The following is a 25866-nucleotide window of genomic DNA, read 5'->3' on the forward strand; positions in this document are numbered from 1 at the left end:
ATAAGTCAATTGTTCCTAAAAAGCCTCCGCATTGTATGTTCTGGGTGTAATATTTGCTGGTCGTGACCTCATTGTAGTTTCGCCTGCTGGGTGTCAGAGTGTAGTCTTCTGAGTGGAACCGCACGGGTCCCGTTTGTAGGGTCGCCAGGTGTCCAGTATTGAACCGGACTGTCCTGTATTTAGACTCTCTGTCCAGTAAAAAAATTGCGGTAATACTGAACATGTATGTGTCCGGTATTACCTCTCCGGACATGTATGTGTCCGGTATTACCTCTCCGGACATGTATGTGTCCGGTATTACCTCTCTAGACATGTATGTGTCCGGTATTACCTCTCTAGACATGTATGTGTCCGGTATTACCTCTCTAGACATGTATGTGTCCGGTATTACCTCTCCGGACATGTATGTGTCCGGTATTACCTCTCTAGACATGTATGTGTCCGGTATTACCTCTCTAGACATGTATGTGTCCGGTATTACCTCTCTAGACATGTATGTGTCCGGTATTACCTCTCTAGACATGTATGTGTATAGCGGTATTACCTCTCTGGACATGTATGTGTATGTATTACCTCTCTGGGCGTGTATGTGTATACCGGTATTACCTCTCTGGGCGTGTTTGTGTATACCGGTATTACCTCTCTGGGCGTGTATGTGTATACCGGTATTACCTCTCCGGACATGTATGTGTCCGGTATTACCTCTCCGGACATGTATGTGTCCGGTATTACCTCTCTAGACATGTATGTGTCCGGTATTACCTCTCTAGACATGTATGTGTCCGGTATTACCTCTCTAGACATGTATGTGTCCGGTATTACCTCTCCGGACATGTATGTGTCCGGTATTACCTCTCTAGACATGTATGTGTCCGGTATTACCTCTCTAGACATGTATGTGTCCGGTATTACCTCTCTAGACATGTATGTGTCCGGTATTACCTCTCTAGACATGTATGTGTATAGCGGTATTACCTCTCTGGACATGTATGTGTATGTATTACCTCTCTGGGCGTGTATGTGTATACCGGTATTACCTCTCTGGGCGTGTTTGTGTATACCGGTATTACCTCTCTGGGCGTGTATGTGTATATCGGTATTACCTCTCTGGGCGTGTTTGTGTATACCGGTATTACCTCTCTGGGTGTGTATGTGTATACCGGTATTACCTCTCTGGGCGTGTATGTGTATATCGGTATTACCTCTCTGGGCGTGTTTGTGTATACTGGTATTACCTCTCTGGGCGTGTATGTGTATACCGGTATTACCTCTCTGGACGTGTATGTGTATACCGGTATTACCTCTCTGGGTGTGTATGAGTATACCGGTATTACCTCTCTGGGCGTGTATGTGTATACCGGTATTACCTCTCTGGGCGTGTATGTGTATACTGGTATTACCTCTCTAGGTGTGTATGTGTATACCGGTATTACCTCTCTGGGCGTGTATGTGTATACCGGTATTACCTCTCTGGGCGTGTATGTGTATACTGGTATTACCTCTCTGGGCGTGTATGTGAATACCGGTATTACCTCTCTGGGTGTGTATGTGTATACCGGTATTACCTCTCTGGGCGTGTATGTATATACCGGTATTACGTCTCTGGACATGTATGTGTATATGTGTATACTGGTATTACCTCTCTGGGCATGTATGTATATACCGGTATTACCTCTCTGGGCGTGTATGTGTATACCGGTATTACCTCTCTGGGCGTGTATGTGTATACCGGTATTACCTCTCTGGACATGTGTGTGTATAGCGGTATTACCTCTCTGGGCGTGTATGTGTATACCGGTATTACCTCTCTGGACATGTGTGTGTGTATACCGGTATTACCTATCTGGACATGTGTGTGTATACCGGTATCACCTCTCTGTTCATAGTGACCTGATTGGCTTGGGGGAGCTGTGGGATTTCCCCGAGCAGGGCTGTTGCCAGGGGGCTGGGCAGCTTCCTCCATTGTGATTAGGTAATGCAGCCAATAAGGAGGAGGTGTCAGGAGCCTGAGGGCAGGGCCAAGGAGAGGAGGAAACAGCATGGAGCAGTGAGAGACGTATGTCTCGAGCACATCGCTCCGCTCACCATTGTGCCCAGTATTTTTGGAGAAGGTGCCTGACACCCCTACCTCTTTGGAAAATCAGATAATCTGCTGGCTGAAAGAGAGGGGGGGACATACTGTACAGATCAGTTCTAGTGCTGCTCGTACTGTGTATTGTGAGCATATCAGTGACCTGGTGACTCTATATAACAGAGAGGGGACACCTGCAGGACGTATCTAACAACGCCATTTGTTTATTTTTTAGGTCCACAAATTCTTGGATAAAAATTACGACCAGGTCAGGCCGGACGTTCTGGATCTCTTTGTGAACAGTAAAATCAAGGTGAGGAGTGGACAACATCTCCTTTACCTTCCAGTGGACGTCCCCCCTCGCTTTCTGATTGGGAACTGGACTGAAGATTAACATACGGCAGCATAAAATGGCACCGAGCATGACTTATGTAGTCACTGAGGACACTTAAGTATGGCCTTTAACCCAGGGGGTTCTCAACTCCAGTCCTCAAGACCCCTCCCCCCCAACATGTCAGGTTTTAAGTATATCCCTGCTTCAGCACACGTGGTTCAATCCCTCCCTGCTTTAGCACAGGTGGCTCAATCAGTGGCTCAGTCTTTGACTGAGCCACCTGTGCTGAAGCAGGGATATCCTAAAAATCTGGCCTGTTGAGGGGTCTAGAGGACTGGAGGAGTTGAGCCCCCCTGCTTTAGCCGCAGCAGAGAACGTGTTGCTGCAGGTGAGGAATGTGCTGTTTCTCAGAACGTTCCTGAAATGTTTTGGAAGAAATTGGTAAAACTTTGGAGCGAATGGATATTTTGTTGTCACGTGGCCAAATAATGCCATTAGTTTTTTTAAATAATAAATGCAAAGTCCAAGAAGAGTCTCCCTGTGGCGGGATAAACCGGGGAGATATTTGTCCAGGGAAATATGAATTGCTGCATCGACTCATTCAGGGAGCCCCGTGAAAGCCGCTTGGGAGCCTCCTGGCTCCAGATTAGAACCTAATAATGAACCCCCGCAGCTGTCAATTAATGTAATGGTGATGTAGGTGCTCCCTAGGTAAGTATTATGAACAACACGCGCATGACTCAGACGCCTACATGCGAGTCAGCTGGCGGAATTGCCTTCCAGCACTTGCAGCGTGCAAACTAAAAGTGGCTTCTATATTGGATTGTCCAAGGGAGCATCTCAACCAGTATTTTGCCACTCAGTCTGTCTACACTCTACACTGTACAAGATAGATGCACATTACAGGCATACCCCGCATTAACGTACGCAATGGGACCGGAGCATGTATGTAAAGCGAAAATGTACTTAAAGTGAAGCACTACCTTTTCCCCACTTATCGATTCATGTACTGTACTGCAATCGTTATATATACGTGCATAACTGATGTAAATAACGCATTTGTAACAGGCTCTATAGTCTCCCCGCTTGCGCACAGCTTCGGTACAGGTAGGGAGCCGGTATTGCTGTTCAGGACGTGCTGACAGGTGCATGCGCGAGCTGCCGTTTGCCTATTGGGCGATATGTCCTTACTCGCGAGTGTACTTAAAGTGAGTGTCCTTAAACCGGGGTATGCCTGTAGTGCACTCTACTTATGATTTATTATTGACCTACCCTCTCATTAGTACTGACCCTTTACTGACCAGCTCTGACTAACAGAGCAGGTGTCGGGTCAGTGCCGGTTACCTATGAACTGTGTGAATAATCAGTAAAAGATTATAGGTATACTTCAGATGTGAGGGTCACAGGCATACCACACATTGAGTTGTGCCTGCTGTTTCTACCAGTGCAGCTAGTGTATGTATCAGTGCTGTACTTTTGCCATATTTCTTCTGGCTGGGGAATACATTAACCCCTACATACCCAGTTTCAAACACACCTAGGACTGACCATCTATCCAGGTGACTGGGTTTGATTACATTACCCTGATTTTAACATTTACACCTTATAGCAAAGGGATTTACACCACTATCTGCTCTACTTTTTGTAGTACCTATCTAGCTAAATTTTGGAGTCGCAGTGCCACGATTATTGTTCGTGGCTACTGGCAGACCAAGCTAGGGTCTATTTCTGTGGCCGTTGTGTTTATTGTGTATTCAGGATATGTGCACTGATACTTACCTTAACAGCTGAGTTTTACACCTCTTGGTACTCTTACAGGTGTTTCATTATACCCACCTGTTCTGATTGCAGGACACTCCTGTTGAGTGTTCCTGTCATCTTTATCGTTGATCCAGAACCTGGCATTACATGTTCAGAATTTAGGGTCCAAGCATTTACTGTACTACTCGTTTTAACCCCCAATATTTTAATAGTGGTTTATTAAAGTTGTTTTAATTTGTTCATATCTCGCCCATTAGATGTATCGAGTGCCCAAAACTAGGTTTCTTTCCTCTGTTTGTTGTCCAGATTAGAACCAACAGCTTCACCTGGAGCTGCTGTTAGAATAAGATTTCGGGAGGTTTAGAATGCAAATGCACATTGTGTACATTATGGTGGGTAACAAAGGGACAAAAAACCCCACCGCACAGTGTGCAGCAAATATAAATACCCCGTGTGCGCACATTCACGTGTCTCAGGCAGGTCTGCCACCCTGCCCTTCCCCATTATCTCTTAGCACAGGGATGCGCAAACTGGGGGGTGCAACATTTTCAGGGGGGGGGGCGCAACATTTAATTTAAACGCCGGGGAACGCGCTGTATATCTCTTACCTTGTCTCTGGCGGCCTCTGGCGACGCATCGCCTTGACAACATGGAGTCAAATGACGATGCGGCTGAAGAAAGGGTAAGGGACGGAGGGGGCGTGCAGCACGCAGGGGGGCTGAAAGAAAAATGTTTGCGCACCACTGTCATAGCATACATGCTTCCACTGCAGCCAGGGATTCTGGGTAATGACATGCAAATGAGCACTCACAGTGTGTCACTTTTTGCTTCTAGTTAATTTTAACATGGAAACTTTAGGTGAGTCTTGTGATTACCCAGAGTGCTTTGTGCTCACATCATGTGGCTGCTGCCACTTGCCTGGTTCAGAAGCTTCCATGAGCGTTCAGCTTCTTCTGTCTCTCTTCCTTACCTGCAGGTGGTGGCCAACCTGTTCTTCAGCCATGCCCAGGTACTGGCCCAGCAGAAGACCATGATGGGGAAGAGCAGCACAGTCACCCGGAAGTACAAGGCCCCCACGGTGGCTGCAAAGTTTCAGCAATCCCTCTTGGAACTGGTGGAGAAGATGGAGAGGTTGGGATGGGAATTACTGGAGTGGTGGGGAAGGAGCAGGCAGACTGACAACAACCTATCAATAATCACCCTTCCTGTTCCACTAAACGTAGTGTTTCCCAACTCAGGGAACCCCAACAGGGCAGGTCTTAAGGATATCCCTGCTCCAGGTGGGTCAATCAGCGGCTTAGTCATTTTGAGACACCTGCGCTGGAGCAGGGATATCCTTAAGACCTGCCCTGTTGGGGTTCCCGTAGGACTGGAGTTGGGAAACACTGCACTAAAGACTCCCAAGGTTTCCACTTTTGGTCAGACCTGGGGTGAAGAAGGTGTAGGTGAGGCCACCTCAAGACTCAGGTTTTTTTTAGAAAGTGAAAAAGAGTCAGGATAGGAAACAAATGTAGAGAGTGTGTTACATTGCAGAGTTCTTTCAGCCTTTTGCCACTGTAATGTGTTCATAGAGTGGGCTGGAAGTTCTCAGAAACCTATAGTAAACTTGCCCTTTTCAATGCCCCCTCTAGTGGCTAGATGGAGGAATTGCAGTTAATGTATAGTCTTGTGGTACAGTATACATACAGCAGAAGTCTGAGTGCAAAGCTTCAGCCTCTGGATCTAACACCATGAAACAACGTTATCATCTTCCTGAGTCTTAGTGTAGAACTGTAGATGTTAGTGAGCCAGTGACACTGGCTGGAATAATTGTGCTCTCCAGGTCCGGCATTAACCAATATAAAGGTTACGTATTAAGATATAAACACAGTCCATTGGAATTCACCAATAATATTACTTTGAAGAAGTCACGTGGAATCGTTGTCCGTTAAAATGCAATGAATCAAGGTTCTCTGCTCCACGTGACTTGTGTTACTGAGATACAGAGGGCATTTAAATGGGGTAATAGGAGGTGTTAGGGAGGCAAAAGGAGCAGTTATATGGACCAGTAAGAGACAGGGATGAGCTGTAGGGATCATTAATATGGAGTTACAGGAGAGTTACTCCGCACACAGTTTGGGGATGTATTAAGTTCTTCTGGCGGTTTCCCTAAAATTATTCTGTGTATCATTTAATCTCCCAGATCCGAGCTGGTGGAAGCCTTTCCCCCTACATTTTCCCTTCTAGAACCTTGCACGTTCCCTGCAGCTTGTGTTCTAGACCCCATATATTCTCTTCTAGAACCCTGGAGATTGCCTTCTAGAACCATGCCAGTTCCATTATAGAACCTTGCAGATTCCCTTTTAATGTGCATAAAACTTGTAACATTTGCTCTATTTGTCTCCCTTTTTCTCTCCTCCCTGCAGGTGTAACCCTTTTTCTCTCCTCCCTGCAGGTGTAATCCTTTCTCTCTCCTCCCTGCAGGTGTAACCCTTTCTCTCTCCTCCCTGCAGGTGTAACCCTTTCTCTCTCCTCCCTGCAGGTGTAACCCTTTCTCTCTCTCCTCCCTGCAGGTGTAATCCTTTCTCTCCTCCCTGCAGGTGTAATCCTTTCTCTCTCTCCTCCCTGCAGGTGTAATCCTTTCTCTCTCACCTCCCTGCAGGTGTAATCCTTTCTCTCCTCCCTGCAGGTGTAATCCTTTCTCTCTCTCCTCCCTGCAGGTGAAATCCTTTCTCTTTCACCTCCATGCAGGTGTAACCCTTTCTCTCTCCTCCCTGCATGTGTAACCCTTTCTCTCTCTCCTCCCTGCAGGTGTAACCCTTTCTTTGTGCGGTGTATCAAACCAAACAGCAAGAAGGTAAAAACAGGCCCGGGAATGTCCCGCGCAAGGTGTTACATGGTGAAGTAGCATAATACAGAAATAGTAATAAGTTATACACATTTCTGCATCTCTATTAGTAATAGAATATTCTCCATTTTGCCTGACTGCTGATAAGAAAGTTTCTTGGGGTGCAGACACTAATCAGGATATTACATCACCGACTTGTTGCATGAGAGTAATATAGTGAGATGAACGAGTTACACAAACCCCAAACGCTGTTTCATCCCACTTCTCATCAGGAGCCCTCGCTGTTTGAACCCGACATTGTTACCTGTCAGCTGAAATACTCCGGGATTCTGGAGACCATTCGCATACGGAAGGATGGGTTTCCCATCCGGATTCCTTTCCCCATCTTCCTGAGCAGGTGCTGCATACCCGGGGCTGGGGGATATGTGGGGGCTCGTGGGGGGGGGGGGGTTGGTATCAGATAACAGAGCAGCACAAAGACATGAGTTATTTAAAACAGGGATGCATCAGGTCAGGATTTCAGGATATCCGTGCTTCAGCACAGGTTGCTCAATCAGTCCCTGCTTCCGCACAGATGACTCAATCACGCCCTACTTCAGCACAGGTGCCTCAAATCGAGCCACCTGCACTGAAGCTGGGAGATCCTGAAAACCTGACCTGTTGGGAGGGGGGTCTTGAGGACTGGCGTTCAGCACCCCTGATTTTAAAGCACCAATTCTGCATGTGGACATGTGGTACCATTCTCTGCTAACTCAAATCAGACAGCTGAATTAGTGCTCTGTGATTCTTGAATTCAATGGATTTGATCACTTACACGGAAATGTTATACAGCTGGGCGATTTGTTACAAATGGGGCCGGAAAAAAACCTGTCCCAATAAATCGCCCTAAATGTCATGATTTTTATTTCTTAATATATTACAGGCACCAATGGCATCAAATAGGCCATCCCAGCCCTAAAACTGTGTTAGTTGGTGCTTTCTGCGTCTCTTTAATAACTGCTCTGGTACACGTGACGAGCTGCTGTAGAGAGAGATTTTGTGTTGACCTCTGACACACGAGGTCAATTACTTTTTTTTTCTTTTCTCACTGCCCAGGTACCGCTGTGTCATGGATCTTGGTCGTAATATCCGTGTAGACGGCCAGATCTGTGTCACTGTGCTGAGGCGGCTCTGTCCATCTGTTAACCCAGCGATGTACTGCATCGGCGTGAGCAAGGTGACCCTTAAAGCAGCAATCCTTCTTTATTTATTTTTTCCCTTTTATATGTGCATCAATACAATCCACACAATGATAAGTAATTAGCTAAGTTGCCGATCGATCCGTTCTCTTGTGATCGATCGGCGAAGAGTCGGCTCGGGGGTTCACTAAATGGCCGTCAGTGCAGGACAGGACCAAAGATGCAAAGTTCTGTGGGGAAGATCATGTGACCAGGCAGAGGGCCGGGCTCAAAAAGGGGTGTGTTTCAGAAGAGGAAGGCGATGTGACATTGTAAATGGTTGCTATAGAAATAAAAAATGCTTGTTACATTAAAAATGTCATTCAGAGTTGGTTTAAAAAAAAATTGCTACACGTATTTTCTCATAGCACAGAACTGATTTATTTAAAAAAACAAAACAAAATCATACAGGTAGGATATTGCTTGGGCTGCAGCTTTAACACTGTGTCCTGCCCAGAAGGTGTAAGGAACCAGTTGAAAATTGGGAAAGCGGGTGGCGTGAAGCCCATGAGCAAGTCAGAGAGGTAAAGGGGGGGTGGAGTGTCCCAGAATACAGCTCACATCAAAGGGCTCCTACAATATTCAGCAGGGTGAGTTTTATATCTTGCTACCGCTCACTCCAGTCCTCAGCTTATCACTTGTGTGTTCCCTGGGTTTTCACTCAAACAGTATGTGCGCTTGAACCCGCCTTATTTGTAATATTACATCCAGAGCTGGGAGTCACTTGGCTGGAGAAGGCTGGGTTGTGCAGAGTAGCTGGAAAGGAAAGAATCCCTGCAGGAACCATGAAGGTGTTATTTAAATCATGAGTTGCCCGGTTAATTCCCTGACCCCCTTTCTGTGCTGGGACGGTTCATGTGCTGACATCTCAAGCTCACACTCCTCTGCTCTTCTCTCTCTTCAGCTGTTTATGAAAGAGAATCTCTACCAGCTCCTGGAGGGCAAACGCGCTCAGCTCATGAACAAGGCGGCGGTGACGCTGCAGCGCTACACCCGCGGGTTCCTGACACGGAAACGCTTCTGCACCCTGCGGTTCAAGATTATCCTGCTCCAGGCGCTGGCACGGGGTTATATGGCCAGGTACGGGGGAACGGGTTACACATCACTGGGCGGATGGGCAGGATAAAATGGTCACCAGGATGGGTGTTAAGGGAGCAGATATCTTGCTCGCCAAGAGAGGACGCGGACACAAAGATATTCCACTGACCCCCGTCAGTGCAGAAGGAAACCCACATTCTGGGGACAAGCTGACGTCATTAGGATAATGTCACTAGAGCCATTTTTCAGGTCTGGTAGTTGATACATGAAGAAGAGTAAAATAACTGGTAGTACACCGCTCACCAAATAGCAAATAATATAACCGGTGCAAAGGGATAGTACTGACATCGAAAGTAAGCAGGAAGACGATAGGTAAATCTTCCACAGATCCCAGATAGCTGCACACAGGCTAATAGAATATATTGTACAGATAGAGTAGCTTGTATTGCTCCAGGAGGTGGATTGAGGGGAGGGGGATCCTGGTAATTGTACCCAAAATTGGGATAGAACAATCACCTAAAATGCCCTATGGGCAAAACAATAAACTTTTATTAAACATCTATGTAGACGCACATTGTCACGACGCAAAAAGTGTAGTGAGTAATAAAAACAACTAAAACACAGGCACGGATGTATAAGGAGGTGGTGGTAGGATTAATATAAGGTATACCACTGCTTAAATAGATACCTCCATAGGTGGCTCCGATAGGGGTAGTGGGCGGTGAGGTAAATATGCCTAATTGAAAACTAGCAATATGTGCTGATGAATCACCTAAAGCCCTGGGAGGGTGTAATGGGTATCTATTATACAACTAGTGTAATAGTACCGGAGGAATGAGCCTCAGTTAAGGTGGATCCGAAGTGCTGCAGTAAGATACGGGTGCATTACCCACTGCTCTGGTGATTGCAGTGTCACCTCGTGCAGTCTGTACAGCACCTGCTCTCCTGTTACATAGAGTGGCAAGTGCCAGTATGGTGCTCAATTTCAGGCAAAGTAACTGTAGTTAGGAGTAGCCAGTACAGCACCAAACACCCTCCCTTCCCTGTCAAGGAGATTGCTCCTTGACAGGGAAGGGAGGGTGTTTGGTGCTGTACTGGCTACTCCTAACTACAGTTACTTTGCCTGAAATTGAGCACCATACTGGCACTTGCCACTCTATGTAACAGGAGAGCAGGTGCTGTACAGACTGCACGAGGTGACACTGCAATCACCAGAGCAGTGGGTAATGCACCCGTATCTTACTGCAGCACTTCGGATCCACCTTAACTGAGGCTCATTCCTCCGGTACTATTACACTAGTTGTATAATAGATACCCATTACACCCTCCCAGGGCTTTAGGTGATTCATCAGCACATATTGCTAGTTTTCAATTAGGCATATTTACCTCACCGCCCACTACCCCTATCGGAGCCACCTATGGAGGTATCTATTTAAGCAGTGGTATACCTTATATTAATCCTACCACCACCTCCTTATACATCCGTGCCTGTGTTTTAGTTGTTTTTATTACTCACTACACTTTTTGCGTCGTGACAATGTGCGTCTACATAGATGTTTAATAAAAGTTTATTGTTTTGCCCATAGGGCATTTTAGGTGATTGTTCTATCCCAATTTTGGGTACAATTACCAGGATCCCCCTCCCCTCAATCCACCTCCTGGAGCAATACAAGCTACTCTATCTGTACAATATATTCTATTAGCCTGTGTGCAGCTATCTGGGATCTGTGGAAGATTTACCTATCGTCTTCCTGCTTACTTTACATGAAGAAGAGACCTGTGAGGTTTGGACATTTCTGTACATGTGAAGAAGAGACCTGTGAGGTTTGGACATTTCTGTACATGTGAAGAAGAGTCCTGTGAAGTTGGAAACCTCTGGACACATGATGAAGAGACCAGTGAGGTTTGGAAACCTATCTACATGTGAAGAAGAGACATGTGAGGTTTGGTGAGCTCTGTACATGTGAAGAAGAGACCTGTGAGGTTTGGTGAGCTCTGTACATGTGAAGAAGAGACCTGTGAAGTTGAAAAGCTCTGGCCACATGATGAAGAGACCTGTGAGGTTTGAAAATTTCTGTACATGTGAAGAAGAGACCTGTGAGGTTTGGGAAGCTCTACATGTGAAGAAGACATGTGAGGTTTGGGAAGCGCTGTACAGATGAAGAAGAGACCTGTGTAGTTTGGAAAGCTATGTACACATAAAGAGACCTGTGAGGTTTGGTGAACTCTGTACACTTTAAGAAGAGACCTGTGAGGTTTGAAAAGCTCTGTACAGGTGAAGAGGAGACCTGTGAGGTTTGGACAGCTCTGTATACTATAAATTAATCTATGAAGAACTCTTACGTTGATCCCCAACAATCTGCATCACTCTCATGGGGAGATGAACCTGCTATACTCACTGTATCTCCCCCAGGCACTACAAATGAATCCTAATAATGACTATTCTCCAACCTCTATGTTAGTGCTAGCAAGTCCCCTTTCTCTGCTGTTGCTGCTGTGTATGAAGTCTCCTCTTCTGATCACTTCCTGTCGCCCGTAGGCAGAAGTTTCACAACTGGAGAAAGAGTATGATGAAGTTTCGGTCCCTGGTCCATATGTATGTGAATCGGAGGCGGTACTTGAGGGTAAGCGTGTCTCACACTGCGTGCGTGGGGTGGTGGGTCAATTCCAGCCTCCGTCACTTCCCTGGGCACATTCCTTTCTCTCCCTGCGCCTGCCCTTCACACTCACACTCACACTGGGATATTATAATATCGCTGCTTATTCTTCCTCTCCCCCCAGGCCAGAGGTTCCTCCCCACGTGTGGATCTGTGGTTATTGTGCTATTATAATAAACCCCTGTCACAAGCAGCTTACAAGTTCAATTTGGGGCCTACTGGGACTGACAAATTAAATATAAGAAGGAGGATTTCTGAAATGCTGTAGGGTGATACCCACTACCATTGTATAAAAAAACACGTTCATGATCATTCCTCTACAATAAAGCCAGTGAAGCAGATACACTCACATCCAGGCCGTACTTAGTACTCATGTACATGCACTCGAAGTCCACGTGTGGCTGAGTGTGCATCAATGTCCGGAACACGTTGCTGTGTATAAGGGGCACGTACTGACGAGGAGCCACGGGAGTCCCCGAAAGACTCGTGTAAAGTGTGAAATAGAAACCCCAATACCCGATTTATTCAGATAAGGATTCACGTACCTGCTGATAAAGGGCAGGAATGCGCGAGCCATCGTTATTTCATTCAAATAATGGGGGCCAGTGGCGGGTTATTAGAAATGGGCGTATAGGAAACGGAGACCAGACTAACAACTTCCCGTCACATATACCCAGGCGTTAAACACGTAAACAAAGTGACAAAAAACCCCCACCGTGCGGCGGACAGCCAAGAAGAATACCCCTCGCATTTGCATTTCTCAGACAGGGGTCCCATGTTAAAACGGATGAGACGTAAAGAACGACGCACTGTGCTCATTTGCATGTCATTACCCAGAATCCCTGGCTGCAGAGGAAGCATGGCATGCTAAGCGGTAATGGGGACAGGCGGGGTGGCAGAGCTGTCTGAGACCTGCGAATGCAGCACGCGTGGTATTTTTATCCGCTGTGCACCAGATATATTAGCCGTGGTTTCTGGGTTTCTTTTATCTTTCCCCAGGCTGAGGGAAAGAAATCCTTATCTGACGGACTTGTTAGTAATGCAGCCTTCTCTAAACATAGACACATACATGCAGCGCAGTCGCACCCCCCCCCCCCCTCCCGGGGGTCCCGAGCTGGTGTGTCCCACTCTGCCGGGAGATCCGCCTGCACTCACCCTCCTCTCTAGGGTCGCCAGGTGTCCGGTATTGAACTGGACTGTCCTGTATTTGGATACTCTGTCCAGTAACAAATGAGAGGTACTGTAATACTGGACTTGTATATGTCCGGTATTACCTCCCTGGACATAGTGACCTGACTCACCTTTCTCCATTGAGTCCAGTATTTTCGGAGAAGCCACCTGGCAACCCTACTCCTCTCTCAGCTCGGCACAGAGGAGAGCGAGGAAAGGATTGCAGCCTGTGAGTGTGGGGTGTGTGATAGAGAAAGGGTGAGTGTGCTCTGTAAGAAGGGGGAGGGTGAGTGTGCAATAAAGGGGTGAGTGTGCTGTAAGAAGGGGGCGGGTGAGTGTGCTGTAAGAAGGGGGCGGGTGAGTGTGCAATGAAGGGGTGAGTGTGCTGTGGGGAGGGTGAGTGTGCAATAAAGGGGTGAGTGTGCTGTGAGAAGGGGGAGGGGAAGTGTGCAATAAAGGGGTGAGTGTGCTGTGAGAAGGGGGAGGGTGCGTGTGCAATAAAGGCGTGAGTGCGCTGTGAGAATGTGGAGTGTTGAAAATAATGGTGTGTATGAAGTGTGAGTGGGTAAGAAGGGGTGTATGTGGTGCGTTTGTGTGTTTGCTGCCTGCAGTCTGATGAATAGGGGGCCCTGAGATTGTTATTGGGGGGCCTGTTCCCACACAATGTTGAGAATCCCTGATATAGCGTTTGATATGTTATAGTTCAGTGCATCATTGACATGTAGAAGTGTAAAGAGATACTTTGTATCATTATACATGATAACAAAATCACTTTACTCTTTCCTAGATCTGTCTCAGCATCTCCCCTCATGAAATCCCTCTTCTGGCTTCCGATCAAATCCCGCATCTCACACTCAATTCTCCTCCTCACTTTTAAAGCTTTACACTCTTCTGCCCCTCCTTACATCTCAGCCCTAATTTCTCGCTATGCACCATCCAGACTCTTGCGTTCTTCTCAAGGATGTCTTCTTTCTACCCCCTTTGTATCTAAAGCCCTCTCCCGCCTTAAACCTTTTTCACTGACTGCCCCACACCTCTGGAATACCCTTCCCCTCAGTACCCGACTAGCACCCTCTCTATCCACCTTTAAGACCCACCTTAAGACACACTTGCTTAAAGAAGCATATGAATAGCACTGTGGATAATACTGGACACATGACACATAAAGCTTGGCCCCCTGCAGACGCACTTACCAGAACTCCCTCCTACTGTCTCTGTACGTTCTCCCTACCTACCAATTAGATTGTAAGCTCCTCGGGGAAGGGACTTCTCTTCCTTAATGTTATGTTTGTCTAAAGCACTTATTCCCATGATCTGTTATTTATATTATCTGTTACTTATTTGATTACCACATGTATTACTGCTGTGAAGCGCTATGTACATTAATGGCGCTATATAAATAAAGACATACAATACAATACAAAATGCGCACACATCCCGCAGTGCCGTGTATCATGTCATGGAGCTGCGTGTGTAGGGATATATGGAGAAAACCGGAGCACACTACCAGCGGCACAGCCAGCAAACATACAGGGAGGGCGTTCCCATACAAATAACGCTATTTATTAGGTCATGTGACAAACGGAGGTATCGCCCCACCTATGCGTTTCACGCCATAGCGCTTTATCAAGGCAAATGACACACACTCTGCGCTGTGTAGCACCTGAGGGAGCTCACTCACCGTCTGCGCTGTGCAGCACCTGAGGGAGCTCACTCAGACTGCGCTGTGCAGCACCTGAAGGAGCTCACTCACAGTCTGCGCTGTGCAGCACCTTAGGGAACTCACTCACACTTTGCGCTATGCAGCACCTGAGGGAGCTCACTCACACTCTGCGCTGTGCAGCACCAGATGGAGCTCACTCACACCCTGTCCTGTGCAGCACCTGATGGAGCTCACACACACTCTGCCCTGTGCATCACCAGAGGGAGCTCACTCCCACTCTGTCCCATGCAGCACCTGAGGGAGCTCACTCACACTCTGTGCTGTGCAGCTCCTGAGGGAGCTCACTCACACTCTGCACTGTGCAGCACCTGAGGGAGCTCACTCACACTCTGTCCTGTGCTTGCAGATGAAGGCAGAGGCGCACAGGGTAGCGGAAGAAGAGCGCAGAAAAGCTGAGCAGGTGAATGTCTTAGTCTGTGTGATGTTTTCCTCTTCTGCGTTACTCCATTACTTATTCTACAGCTTTCTCTTCTGCTGCCAGGCTGAATCTGCATATACAAATATCTGTGTCTGTATATACACTGCATATAAATACATACATATATATACACAGTGGTCGACAAATCACCAAAAAATCTACTAGCCGAACAAAAAAATCTACTCGCCACCTAGTACCACACGTGTGCTGCTTGGGCCAATAGGAGCTCGCCACGATGTTAAATCCACTTGCCCGGGCCGTGCAAATGTATAGGTTTGTCGAACACTGTGTATATATATATATATCTCACTTGTGAGCGCATTCACATGTCTTAGACAGGTGTGCACCCCTGCCTTTCATTATTATCACCTAGCATACAGTGCTCCCACTGCAGTGCTTCGCCTTTTTCACCCACCATACCTTAAATAATGTATATATACATATACATATACACACCTGTTTTGGCTCGTGAGAAAAGCTCCTGTAGAAAGCCGAGACGTATAGTTCTGCAATAAACTGTATTTCTTTTTCTATGTCCTGTAGTGCCTGCTTCCATCTTTTCTGTATTCCAGTCCCCAGCGGTTTGCACCCGGGCACGACGAATATTTATATATATATATAACTGAAATTGTGAATACACATAATGACCAATTGCACTCAATTTATTCGTCTGTTATTGAGTTGCGATCAAGTGCAAACACTCAGCCATTAAACTCACCCGTTCATGTTGCAGCAGAATGTATTTGCCAGCATTTCAAGGCCAACTGGGCAACGTTTCATCTCCAACAACTTCCACGTAGCAGCAACTAGGGTGATACAGTACATCAAACACAAAAAAAGGAGCGCATGGAAAGCAGCAAAAAGCCGAAATTAGTACATTAAATCTATAGGTTAGGGTTATACAGTAGCCAAAACGTCCTGAGAACAATTGATACAGAGCAGCCCAATACTAGAGGCTTTCTGAGGAGATGGGACATTACAGAGGGGCTTATTTGGTGGCTTGTAAAATATTTGACCTTTTCAGAGTTTCCCTGAACTGGCTGCAGTGTTACATGTTAACGTTAACCCCATAATGCCTACATCCTGCTGTTCTGCTTCCTTCCCAGGAGCTGACCAAGAGGGAGGTGGTAAATGTGACTCACCTGGAGATTCCAGCAGAGCTGGCTGGACTCCTCCGGACAGCGGCAGGTAAAGAGGCCGCGCGTCTCACCTGATCCGCAGGCCCTAGGGTTGCCAGGTGTTCAGTATTGAACCGGACTGTCCTGTATTTGGAAACTCTATTCAGTAAAAAATGAGAGGTAATACTGGACATGTATGTGTATACCGGTATTACCTCTCTGGACATGTATGTGTATCTGGTATTACCTCTCTGGACATAGTGACCTGACCGGCTTGGGGGGCCGTGGGATTTCCCCGAGCAGGGAGAAACAGGGCTGCTGCTAGGGGGCAAGGCAGCTTCCTCCATCCTGATTGGCTGCTGCTGGGTAAGGCACGTTCTATAGTGCTGTGCGCGCGCGCGGAATTTCAGTTGGCTGACGTTAGTCAGCCTTTCTATAGAAGGGGCGCGCGCACGCACGGCAGGGAGAGGAAAGCCGACAGACAGCGGCGAAGATGAAGAAATTCATCTTTTCGCGCCGCTACCTTCACTCAAATGTATGTATATGTGTGTATGTATGTATGCGTGGATGCGTGTTTGGATGGATGGATGTGTGTGTGTGTGGGTCAAGGATTGTAAAACAAAAACAAAAAAATATTTATTAAACTTTTTTTTCCTTTAAAAAAATCTATCTAGGACTTACTTTCACTCACACAACCCATGCACACACATATACTCACACATACACACACACATATACACACATATACACTAACCTGCAGCTCCCGGCTCTATATACATGAAAAGCATGCGGCACGTGTGTGACGATAGCCTACACAGGTCTATTAATATTACACAAATATAACTGGGTTTGAACTGAACGAGGCTTAAGATATAATAAAGTGATTTTATTCCTTAGGATAGGTGAACACACGAATAATACAGTAACAGACAAGAAGTACACTTACTTAGGGGTTGGGGAATGAGAAGTTTGATGTAGCATTTCTCTTCAGCAATCAGGTAATCATTCAGGTGATATCAGGTAACCATATCAGCAAACGAAGACCAAGGATATATGGGTGGACAGCAGTTTATAAACCTTTTGTCCCTCTATCCTTAACCTTAAGTACCTGTGATTGATTTTCAATTACCTCCAGCCAATCTTTGATTGGGGAACACATTGTAGGACATGCCCCCCTGCTAGCTGGCACAGGCACAGTAGAACTATGGGGTCTCATTTCTGTAGCCCCCCACATACAAATGGAATGCCAGCCAGTCTACCCATCTGGATCTCTAGCAGGATAACCTTTGTTGGAAGGTGATAAATGGGACACTTGGAGACTGCTCTGGTTTGAGCCTCCTCCGCCCTTAAATCATCAGGGAGGGTGATAAGTCCCTTTGAACAATACTTAAATCCTAGACATTGGGGGGCCATCTGCTATCCTGGTATGCAAAGGAATTCCTCTGAGTCTTTGTCCATACCTTGGGACACAGTATTAAACATAAAACATAAACGTATTAAAATATCCGGTTCTGTTGAGTCTAGCAGAACCAAGCTTCCCAGTTCTCATGGCCGGAACTGGGACACCATATGGTCCAAAAAGCGACTTGCTACGACCTATGGAACCGGAGATACACAAATGCACATTAAATCATTTTTCATTTTAATACAAAAATCTCCGCTAACAAAGAAATCTCAGCTTTTCACTAAATCCCCATTGAAAACAACGGGCTTCTCCGCCATAGACTTTCAATGCTAAATTGCCGCCATTGAGGTCAAAGGGGTTTCTCCGCCATTGAAGTCTATGGGAAAAGTCCCGAACTTTCAAGGGGGTCCATACTCCGTCGGGTTGGTATAGGAGGGTCAAGGATGGTTCTGCAGTGATGCCGGAGCAGTGACTGCAGATACCCCAAACCTTGATCCGCTGGGCCCTCCGGAACCGGAGATATGGAGTACCAAAATACAGCATTTCACACTTAGTCATTTTCCTGAGCCGTTTCTGCCGCCGCCGGCAAAGCCTATGGCGCGACCCATTCTTCTCGGTTCGACCCTTATCGGGGGTCCAGGATTGGGGGACCCGGTTGTGGTCGAGTGGGGGGAAGCCTAGGAACTAGGGGCAAAAAGATTTTTATTCCTAGGGGCCCTAGAACTGTTTATTCCCACGCCACTTGACGTTGACCTTGACTTGTAAGTGATCAAAGCTCTCCTATTGAAAATGTATCCGCTTTGCGGTTTGCGGTCTGTACGGCAGCCAACTTGTTCTTCGAAAGTTACCTCGAGGAATCTCCATTGGAGTCGATGGGCCCATTGACTTTCAATGGGAAACCGCCGCTCTCCCTCTCGGACGCCACCTGCTGGTCTTTACAGGAAACAGGACTAAAACAACAAGATTCTCCATTAGAATGCATGGAGCCCTAATGGCGGCCAATGGGGACCTGCAAAATGGTGCCTGAAAAGGCGGGAAAACTTCACAAAGAGCTATAATCATTAAAGGACTATTAACCCTTGTGCTCCCGGATGGATTCTAGAATGTGTGTGATGCAGACGCTGAGTAAACCAGACATTACAATGGAACAGGGGAGATGGGGAATACACATGTAAATGTCATTACAGGGGTTAAATCACTGTTCTGGGTCTTAGCCCAGTTAACCCTTTGACTCCCGGGTGAGGTCAGGGAATGGCCAAATGGGGTGTAACCCCTTTAATCCCGGGCCACCCCCTTTCTCCCTCTACAACGTGCACGCGCGTTCGCATAGGAACGCACGCTGTATAGAACAGCCCTAATGCAGCCAATCAGGAAGTGTTTTTAGGAGCATGGGGGGGGGGCACGGAGAGGAAGAAACAGCATGGAGCAGGGAGAGGTGAGAGGGGTGTGTGTGTGTGCGTGTCCAGTATTTGTTGCCATCTGGCAACATTAATCAGTGCATGTTGCGTTCCTAACACTGAGGAGCCCCTGATATTTAGCCCGAGATATTTAACTTTTTATGTCCCTGTAAAATTTAAGATGGCTTCCAAGGTCGTCCAATAGGAAGTTGCTCTGTCCTGATCTACATTGTGGCTTCCTATTGGATTCCTTGGGTGGCCGACATATTTCCAAAAAGGCACCAGAAATATTGACATAAAAATATACATTTCTCAGAAACGAAGCGGTTCATCATAGCTAGAAATACCCCAGTCCAGCCCTGGGGGGACCCCTGGTTATGGTTGAGGATATTTGCTGCTTTGGCCTCCCGGTGACCTTCCTCTGACCTTCCCTCCTTCAGCTCAGAAGAACCTGCTGCTGGAGTCTGTTGTTGCTGTCCACCCTCCCAGGCTGCAGGCCGATTCCCAGCTTACTTTGCCCCTCGACATCAACAACTACCCAATGTTTAAATACGCGCGCATTTTCTTCAAGGTAAGAAGCCAGCAGCCCAACTTACTGGTCCCAATAATGTACTAGAAGCAGCTAGTGCTTGGGACCTGCCATGGAAGGAATTGAGACACTTTGTGACTGTCCCAGGTTAAGCCCGGGTTGAAGGCCCAACAAGATGGCTTATTATAGATGCACAAGAATGTATGAAACCTGGAGGCTCACGTATAATCCGAGGGGAATTTACATGTTGGTCCATTCAACATCATCATCATCATCATCATCTATTAAAGGGCTCTTGTTCCACATGCAGGAAACAGACGTATAAAGACATCCCTTCAAACTGCTATAGGGTATTCTCCAACACTTCGAATGTATCTGCATACAGTGCGGACATTGTAGCTGCATACTTAGTGCCTATGTCAAATAATCACTTTCCCCCCCCCCCCCCCCAGAGTTTACACTCTACGTTTCATAGACCAGCCCCTACTGATTAATAACCCAGCCGTAGTTTGCATGGAATGAGCAGTGCAGAGTAAGGACACAGACTGGATCAGATCTAGGACAGGGTGCAGCTGGGAGATCCGCCCTGAATCTCTCCCCCCTCTGCAGGAGCCTTTGCTTGGAATGCTCACAGTGCAGCTCGGATCTTCTCTGCTCCCTGTCGAGAATGAGTTGAAAGCGGACGCCGTAGCTGCGTTTAAACTGGTATGTTGGATTAGGAAGCTCCAAGTTTTATTGACTTTATTTTACGCGTCACAAACAATGTTTAATTCGAGTGTGATTCAGATTTTTAAGCCCATTTGGAAAGGTGTGAAAAAATACCCCATTTAATTAGTAAGTGATACTTATTTTATTTGGCTAAAGAATATATTTTGAAAACAAACTACATGTACAGGACAACCTAAGGAAGAGAGAACACCTCTGGAAAGGTCGCTTGAAAATACATTCTACTAATCCACATAGTGTGTCATCTAATATTAAAGTACTCTGTTAAAGCTGCAGTTCAAGCTGCCGTATAAAAAAAAAAATGTTTTTATTTTTTTCCATTCAATATGCGCATTAATACAATCTGCACTCTGACACGTGATTAGATAAGTTGCCGATTGATCCGTTCTCCGGTGATCGATCGGCAAAGATTCGGCTCGAGGGTTCACTAAATCACTGTTAGTGCTGCGGAAGAGGACCCAAGATGCAAAGTTCTGTGGGGAAGATCACGTGACCAGGCAGTCACTAGATACAAATTGGTGCACTGCTAGAGAGAGGGCGAAAAAGGGGTGTGCCAGAGCCTGTTTCAGAAGAGGATGGGGATGTGGCTTTGTAAATGGTTGCTATAGAAACAAAAATGCTTGTTACATTGTAATGCATAAAAAATGTCTTTAAACATTGCTTTTTCATTCCAAAAAAAATGCTACAGGTATTTTCTCATAGTACAGAACTGATCTATTAAAAAAAAAAAAAACCACGTAGGACATTGCTTGGTCGGCAGCTTTAAGCATCGATGCCCTGAAATGTTTTTGATTCTGTCTTTAGAGACATAGAATACAATAAGCAGAATCCGGTGGGAGAGACGGGCTTCATGGACCTTTATTCCCTTACTGGTTTGCACTCCGAGATCAGGTTAGAGATCACTCTGCCCTTGGTGTACATTCCCGTCCCTTGTTGCACTCTAGATATTGAGATTCATGGGGGACCCTTATCTCAACGGAGCCCAGGAGACTTTGTTTGGGAATTACATCATCCAGAAGGGCCTGTCCAACGTGGGGCTGAGGGACGAGATCCTCGCTCAGATAGCCAATCAGGTGTGGAGGAACACCAACCCCAACAACGAGGAGCGTGGCTGGTACCTCCTGGCCTCCTGTCTCAGCACCTTCTCCCCATCCCCGAATCTGGACAAGTATCTGCTCAAGTGAGTCTGGAACAGGGTCCTTCTCAGGGCTTTGTGTGCATTATATATATTGCTCTTACATAGGGTTGCAGTTCTATGCACATGAGATCCTGCTTCTATTACCTTAACATTTAATATTCTGGTGACTGAAAAAAAAGTAAATTCCCCACAGTCTCAGAGACCTCATAAATCCATAAATCCCCCAAACCAGTGATTTCACCTCTAGGATCCCCTCCCCCCCCCTCCCCCCCCCACCCCCCATGTGTAATATACTGTACATGTTCCAGATTGAGGAGTTATAATACGACGTTGTCAGCCAAGAATAGTGAGTACATGAATGTTATTAACTGGTTTCACACTGGCTTCTCCCTTTTTTTTTAAACGTATTCATCTCCTTATAGTGAGTAGTTTATGGGGAGTACATCTGAATAGAAGAAGGTTGGCTACTAGGGTAAAATACAGTGCAATTTCAATAGAACAGCAACTATTAAAGTAGAATAAATGAAAGCAAAGAAACGTAGATAATGTAAACCAGTGTTACAGCAGTAGGAGTTGTAAAGCAGATTAAAATAGTATACCAAGGCTTGTAAGACTGTAACACTTGGATACAGTGTACTAGGATGGTAACAGGATAGCACAGGAAAGGACAGAAAGAGAAATAACATGAATTTACCCCGAGAAAGACACCAGGAGACACACCGAGGGCAGGACCCTTATACCCCTGGTATCATTTCCATGGTAATATTGCATGGTCTTCCTGTGGCAGGTATGTCTCGGATTATGCCTACGATGGGTATAAACCAGTATGCCAGCACAAACTGATTCAGGGAATGCAGAAGGCACAGCAAGGGTCCGAAACAGCGAGAACCTTCCCACCGTGCTTACTGGAGTGGACGTCCTGCAGGGAGAGAGCCAATATGGGCCTGGACATCTACTGCTTTGATGGTACGTTATTGTAATTATGTGTGTTATTGTAGGCAGCTTGTTATATAAAATCCATTTAGAGTTGAGCAAAATCTCCATTGTAATTCATGTACAATAAATGCACAACTCATTGTATTAAAGCAGCAGTCCAAGCTGCGTTTTTTTGTTTTTTTTTTACAATTTATGATTTTTTTATCTTTAATATGTGCATCAATACATTCAACAAAATGATAATTAGCTAAGTTGCCGATCGAGCGTCGAAGATTCGGCTTGGGGGTTCACTAAATGGCTGTCAGTGCAGCAGAAGTGGACCAAAGATGCGAAGTTCTGTGGGGAAGATCATGTGACCAGGCAGTCACTAGATACAATTGGTGCACTGCTAGAGAGAGGGCAAGGCTCAAAAAGGGGTGTGTCAGAGCCTGTTTCAGCAGAGGAAGGGGATGTGACTTTGTAAATGGTTTCTATGGAAATAAAAAATACTTGTTACATTATAAAACATTAAAAATGTCATTCAGAGTTGTTTTTAAAAAATGCTACAAGTATTTTCCCATAGTACAGACCTGATTTATTTTTAAAAAAGAACACACGTAGGATATTGCTTGGAAAGCTTTCCCACAGGCACTACACACAGAGGCAGTTTCAGGTTGCAATGGTTGGTGCTCACTTCTCCAAAGGGTTTCCCTGTGAGACCTATATACTCACAAGACATGAAAACGGGAGACTACGGGGGTGTTGCTGCGGACTTATCTTTCCATGAAATGCATTAGCCAGAAAGATTCCACGTTTTGGCTGGACAGCTGCCTTCACAAAAGCTGCTGCGTCCAGCCGAAACGTGGGAACTACAGATGTAGGCAGCCTTACCGTGCACGTGATCGAGGCGCTGGGGGAGGTGCTTCGCGGGGGTGCATTCTTTTCAATGGGACCTCCCACGGCGTTAATCCAGCCGTGCGTCATCTGGCGCGGTCACGGATCCGCTGCCACGCAGACGGTAAGTTCTGTATATGGTTAATAACGTTCACTGTAAGATATGTCCGTGGTGCCCTCCTCTTCTTTCGGTTTCAGGTCTCATTCTTTGACCCACCTTCGGGTTTCTTTGTCTCGCCAGGTATGAAGACCTCCTGTCCCATCCACTCATGGACTGATGGGGAGGAGATTGCAGGGGACGTCCTCAGACACAGGTGGGACACTCTGGGACTCTCGTGCTTCCCAATAGGTGGCAAGAATCGCCGTTTTAGACACAATGTATCAATTAACACGTGGGCTAAAAGTTACTGGGAGAGGATATCACTAATAGCCACGCTGGGCACTTGTGACCAATCAAAAGTAGACAACACGTAATTGTACCTAAAATGCACGTTTACAGGATAGGATTGGCTGCACCAACTTCTTGTGTGCTGAGGGGTTCCTTAAAATAAGAAAGGTAAAATGAATCTTTGTGACCTACATGAATAATTATGAGTGTGTTGTACCTGTAATTATAAGAGGCAGGCAGCAGTAGCCCCAACTTAGATGTAGGGTCCCATGACATAAACAGATATTATTATTGTATTATTAATGTCAGCTAAACCAGCTGTGTATTGTGGACAAATGGAACATTCTAAAGAGCTGTTCACAAATGAGGGAGCGACAGCTTAACTGTCAGCCAATCAGAATATTTCTTGACTGGGCGTCAAGAATGATGCACCTATAGGGCCTGAGCAAAGCAGAATGGGGCATGCTGATAGGTTCACCCATACTTTGTAATATCTCAGTAACTCTCTCTACATCCCACTCCTTTCTCTCTGACCCCCCTTTCTCCTCAGGGGTTTGAGTGAGGGCTGGAGGGGTTGGACCGTGTCTATGAAGGACGGGGGTCACTGGGCAGAGCTGGCCGGACATGATTATGTCCTGGATCTGATCTCTGAAGTGGAGCTGCCCAGGGAATTCCCCAAACAGATGTTTAATTTCATCACCGCCTCAGAGGGGACGCGTGGGAATCACGCCGACCCGAATGTGTAGGTATCTCACTGCACTCAGCCTGGGCTACCACCCCCAGCTAATGGGACTCAACCCCACCTCAATGGGGCAAGCAATGATTTGGGGGGAAGCCTGAGAACATTTCCCAAAGTGTGATGAGTTCTCACTATGCTTGTATAAATAATAAGATAAATGTGCATTTTATAGTGTGAATGTCAATATCATCAAATAGCTTTTCAAGTGTTGTTATTTAACAAAGTGACCAGGTTATCCGTTATCACACATGTCACTGTGAAATCCACCAGCAGTTTTCTGTTTTGGAGAAATATTGATGGACCAATATAACTGGGCCCCATCACTGCGATTTCTGAACTCCCCAGTTAGAAACTGGGCCCTAACCAGTTAGGACAGTTGTAGATATCCTGTGATATTTATTCTTGTGCTTTTCACTATTAAACAGCTTAAATTTACCAAGCTAAAATGTAAAAAAAAAAAAAAAAAAAAACAATGAAGCAAGCACTAAAGATGGGAGAAAAGGTGTCACATGGCTAAGTGCTTGTTGCTGAGGGGGCTGGGACTTTAAGTACTTGTCTTTCTTTTGCTCTTAAGAGTATTTGGAAAAGGATCTGACACGGAGGAGGAGGTCCCACCTGCGCCACTAACGAAGGCTCCCTCGTTACCACGCCCTAACGGGCCTGACTCTGAGGGCTATTACAGCCATGGTAAGTATGGGGAGTGAGAGGCCTTTATCTAAAGTCAGATAAGGAACACAAGAGCCAGCGCACCAGAGGCCTTGATATAAACGTGAGAGTTTAATGTAGGGTCAACGCTTTGTCCCTTCCTTCCTTGCACCTTTATCAAGACAAAGGTCCAAGGAAAGGCCGAAACAATGAACTATCACAGTTATATCAAGACCTCTGGAGTGCTGACTGGTGTTTTACTTATCTGAACAGCGCTTATTGTGGAGCAAGTGTAAGCAGAAGTCCAAGGACTAATAAGTATATCAATAGATGAGAGGTGCAACGAGAACAACGGAGAGGCCCTGATCTCTCACAAATTATACACAGAACACACAACTAGATTCCCTGAACTCAATGGTATATAGAGAAAAATACAAACACTGGGGGTAGGCCAAACAGGTCTGTAGTAATTTATATTAAAGAGTCTCTGTACGATACTCTGTGGTGCAGACAAAGGGGCCCTCCCAAAATCTGTGTTCTACAGTCACTAGTGAAAGTACCGTGCAAATAAAACGGTGAAACTCAGGACAAAGTGTATATACATCTGTACCAAAGATTATCCGCAAACTAAGGAGAGAATATTATTGGAAACTAATAATGATAATAATAATAAATTTATTTCATATAGCGCGTTTCTCCCAATGGGACTCAAAGCGCGTCACAATTACAGTATAGCGCGCGGTACATAGGGAATTT

The 25866-nt window shown here is 46.1% G+C and overlaps 1 protein-coding gene across 6 annotated transcripts in view; it reads left to right on the forward strand.

The window, feature by feature from the left end:
• MYO15A (myosin XVA) overlaps window positions 1–25866 on the forward strand; it is a 159920-nt gene that overhangs the window by 90479 nt on the left and 43575 nt on the right. For all 6 annotated transcript variants that reach the window (XM_075565895.1, XM_075565890.1, XM_075565894.1 and 3 more), the window contains exons 17-32: window positions 2307–2384; window positions 5143–5297; window positions 6957–7002; window positions 7266–7390; window positions 8089–8209; window positions 9115–9290; window positions 11788–11872; window positions 15145–15198; window positions 16323–16404; window positions 19577–19707; window positions 20275–20370; window positions 21336–21571; window positions 22317–22495; window positions 23580–23652; window positions 24277–24468; window positions 25040–25152. In XM_075565895.1, the coding sequence (XP_075422010.1) occupies window positions 2307–2384; window positions 5143–5297; window positions 6957–7002; window positions 7266–7390; window positions 8089–8209; window positions 9115–9290; window positions 11788–11872; window positions 15145–15198; window positions 16323–16404; window positions 19577–19707; window positions 20275–20370; window positions 21336–21571; window positions 22317–22495; window positions 23580–23652; window positions 24277–24468; window positions 25040–25152 (1942 nt within the window). The remainder of the gene's footprint in view (window positions 1–2306; window positions 2385–5142; window positions 5298–6956; window positions 7003–7265; window positions 7391–8088; window positions 8210–9114; window positions 9291–11787; window positions 11873–15144; window positions 15199–16322; window positions 16405–19576; window positions 19708–20274; window positions 20371–21335; window positions 21572–22316; window positions 22496–23579; window positions 23653–24276; window positions 24469–25039; window positions 25153–25866) is intronic.

This window comes from Ascaphus truei, chromosome 11, assembly GCF_040206685.1.
Source record: "Ascaphus truei isolate aAscTru1 chromosome 11, aAscTru1.hap1, whole genome shotgun sequence".
Classification (NCBI taxonomy): Eukaryota; Metazoa; Chordata; class Amphibia; order Anura; family Ascaphidae; genus Ascaphus; species Ascaphus truei.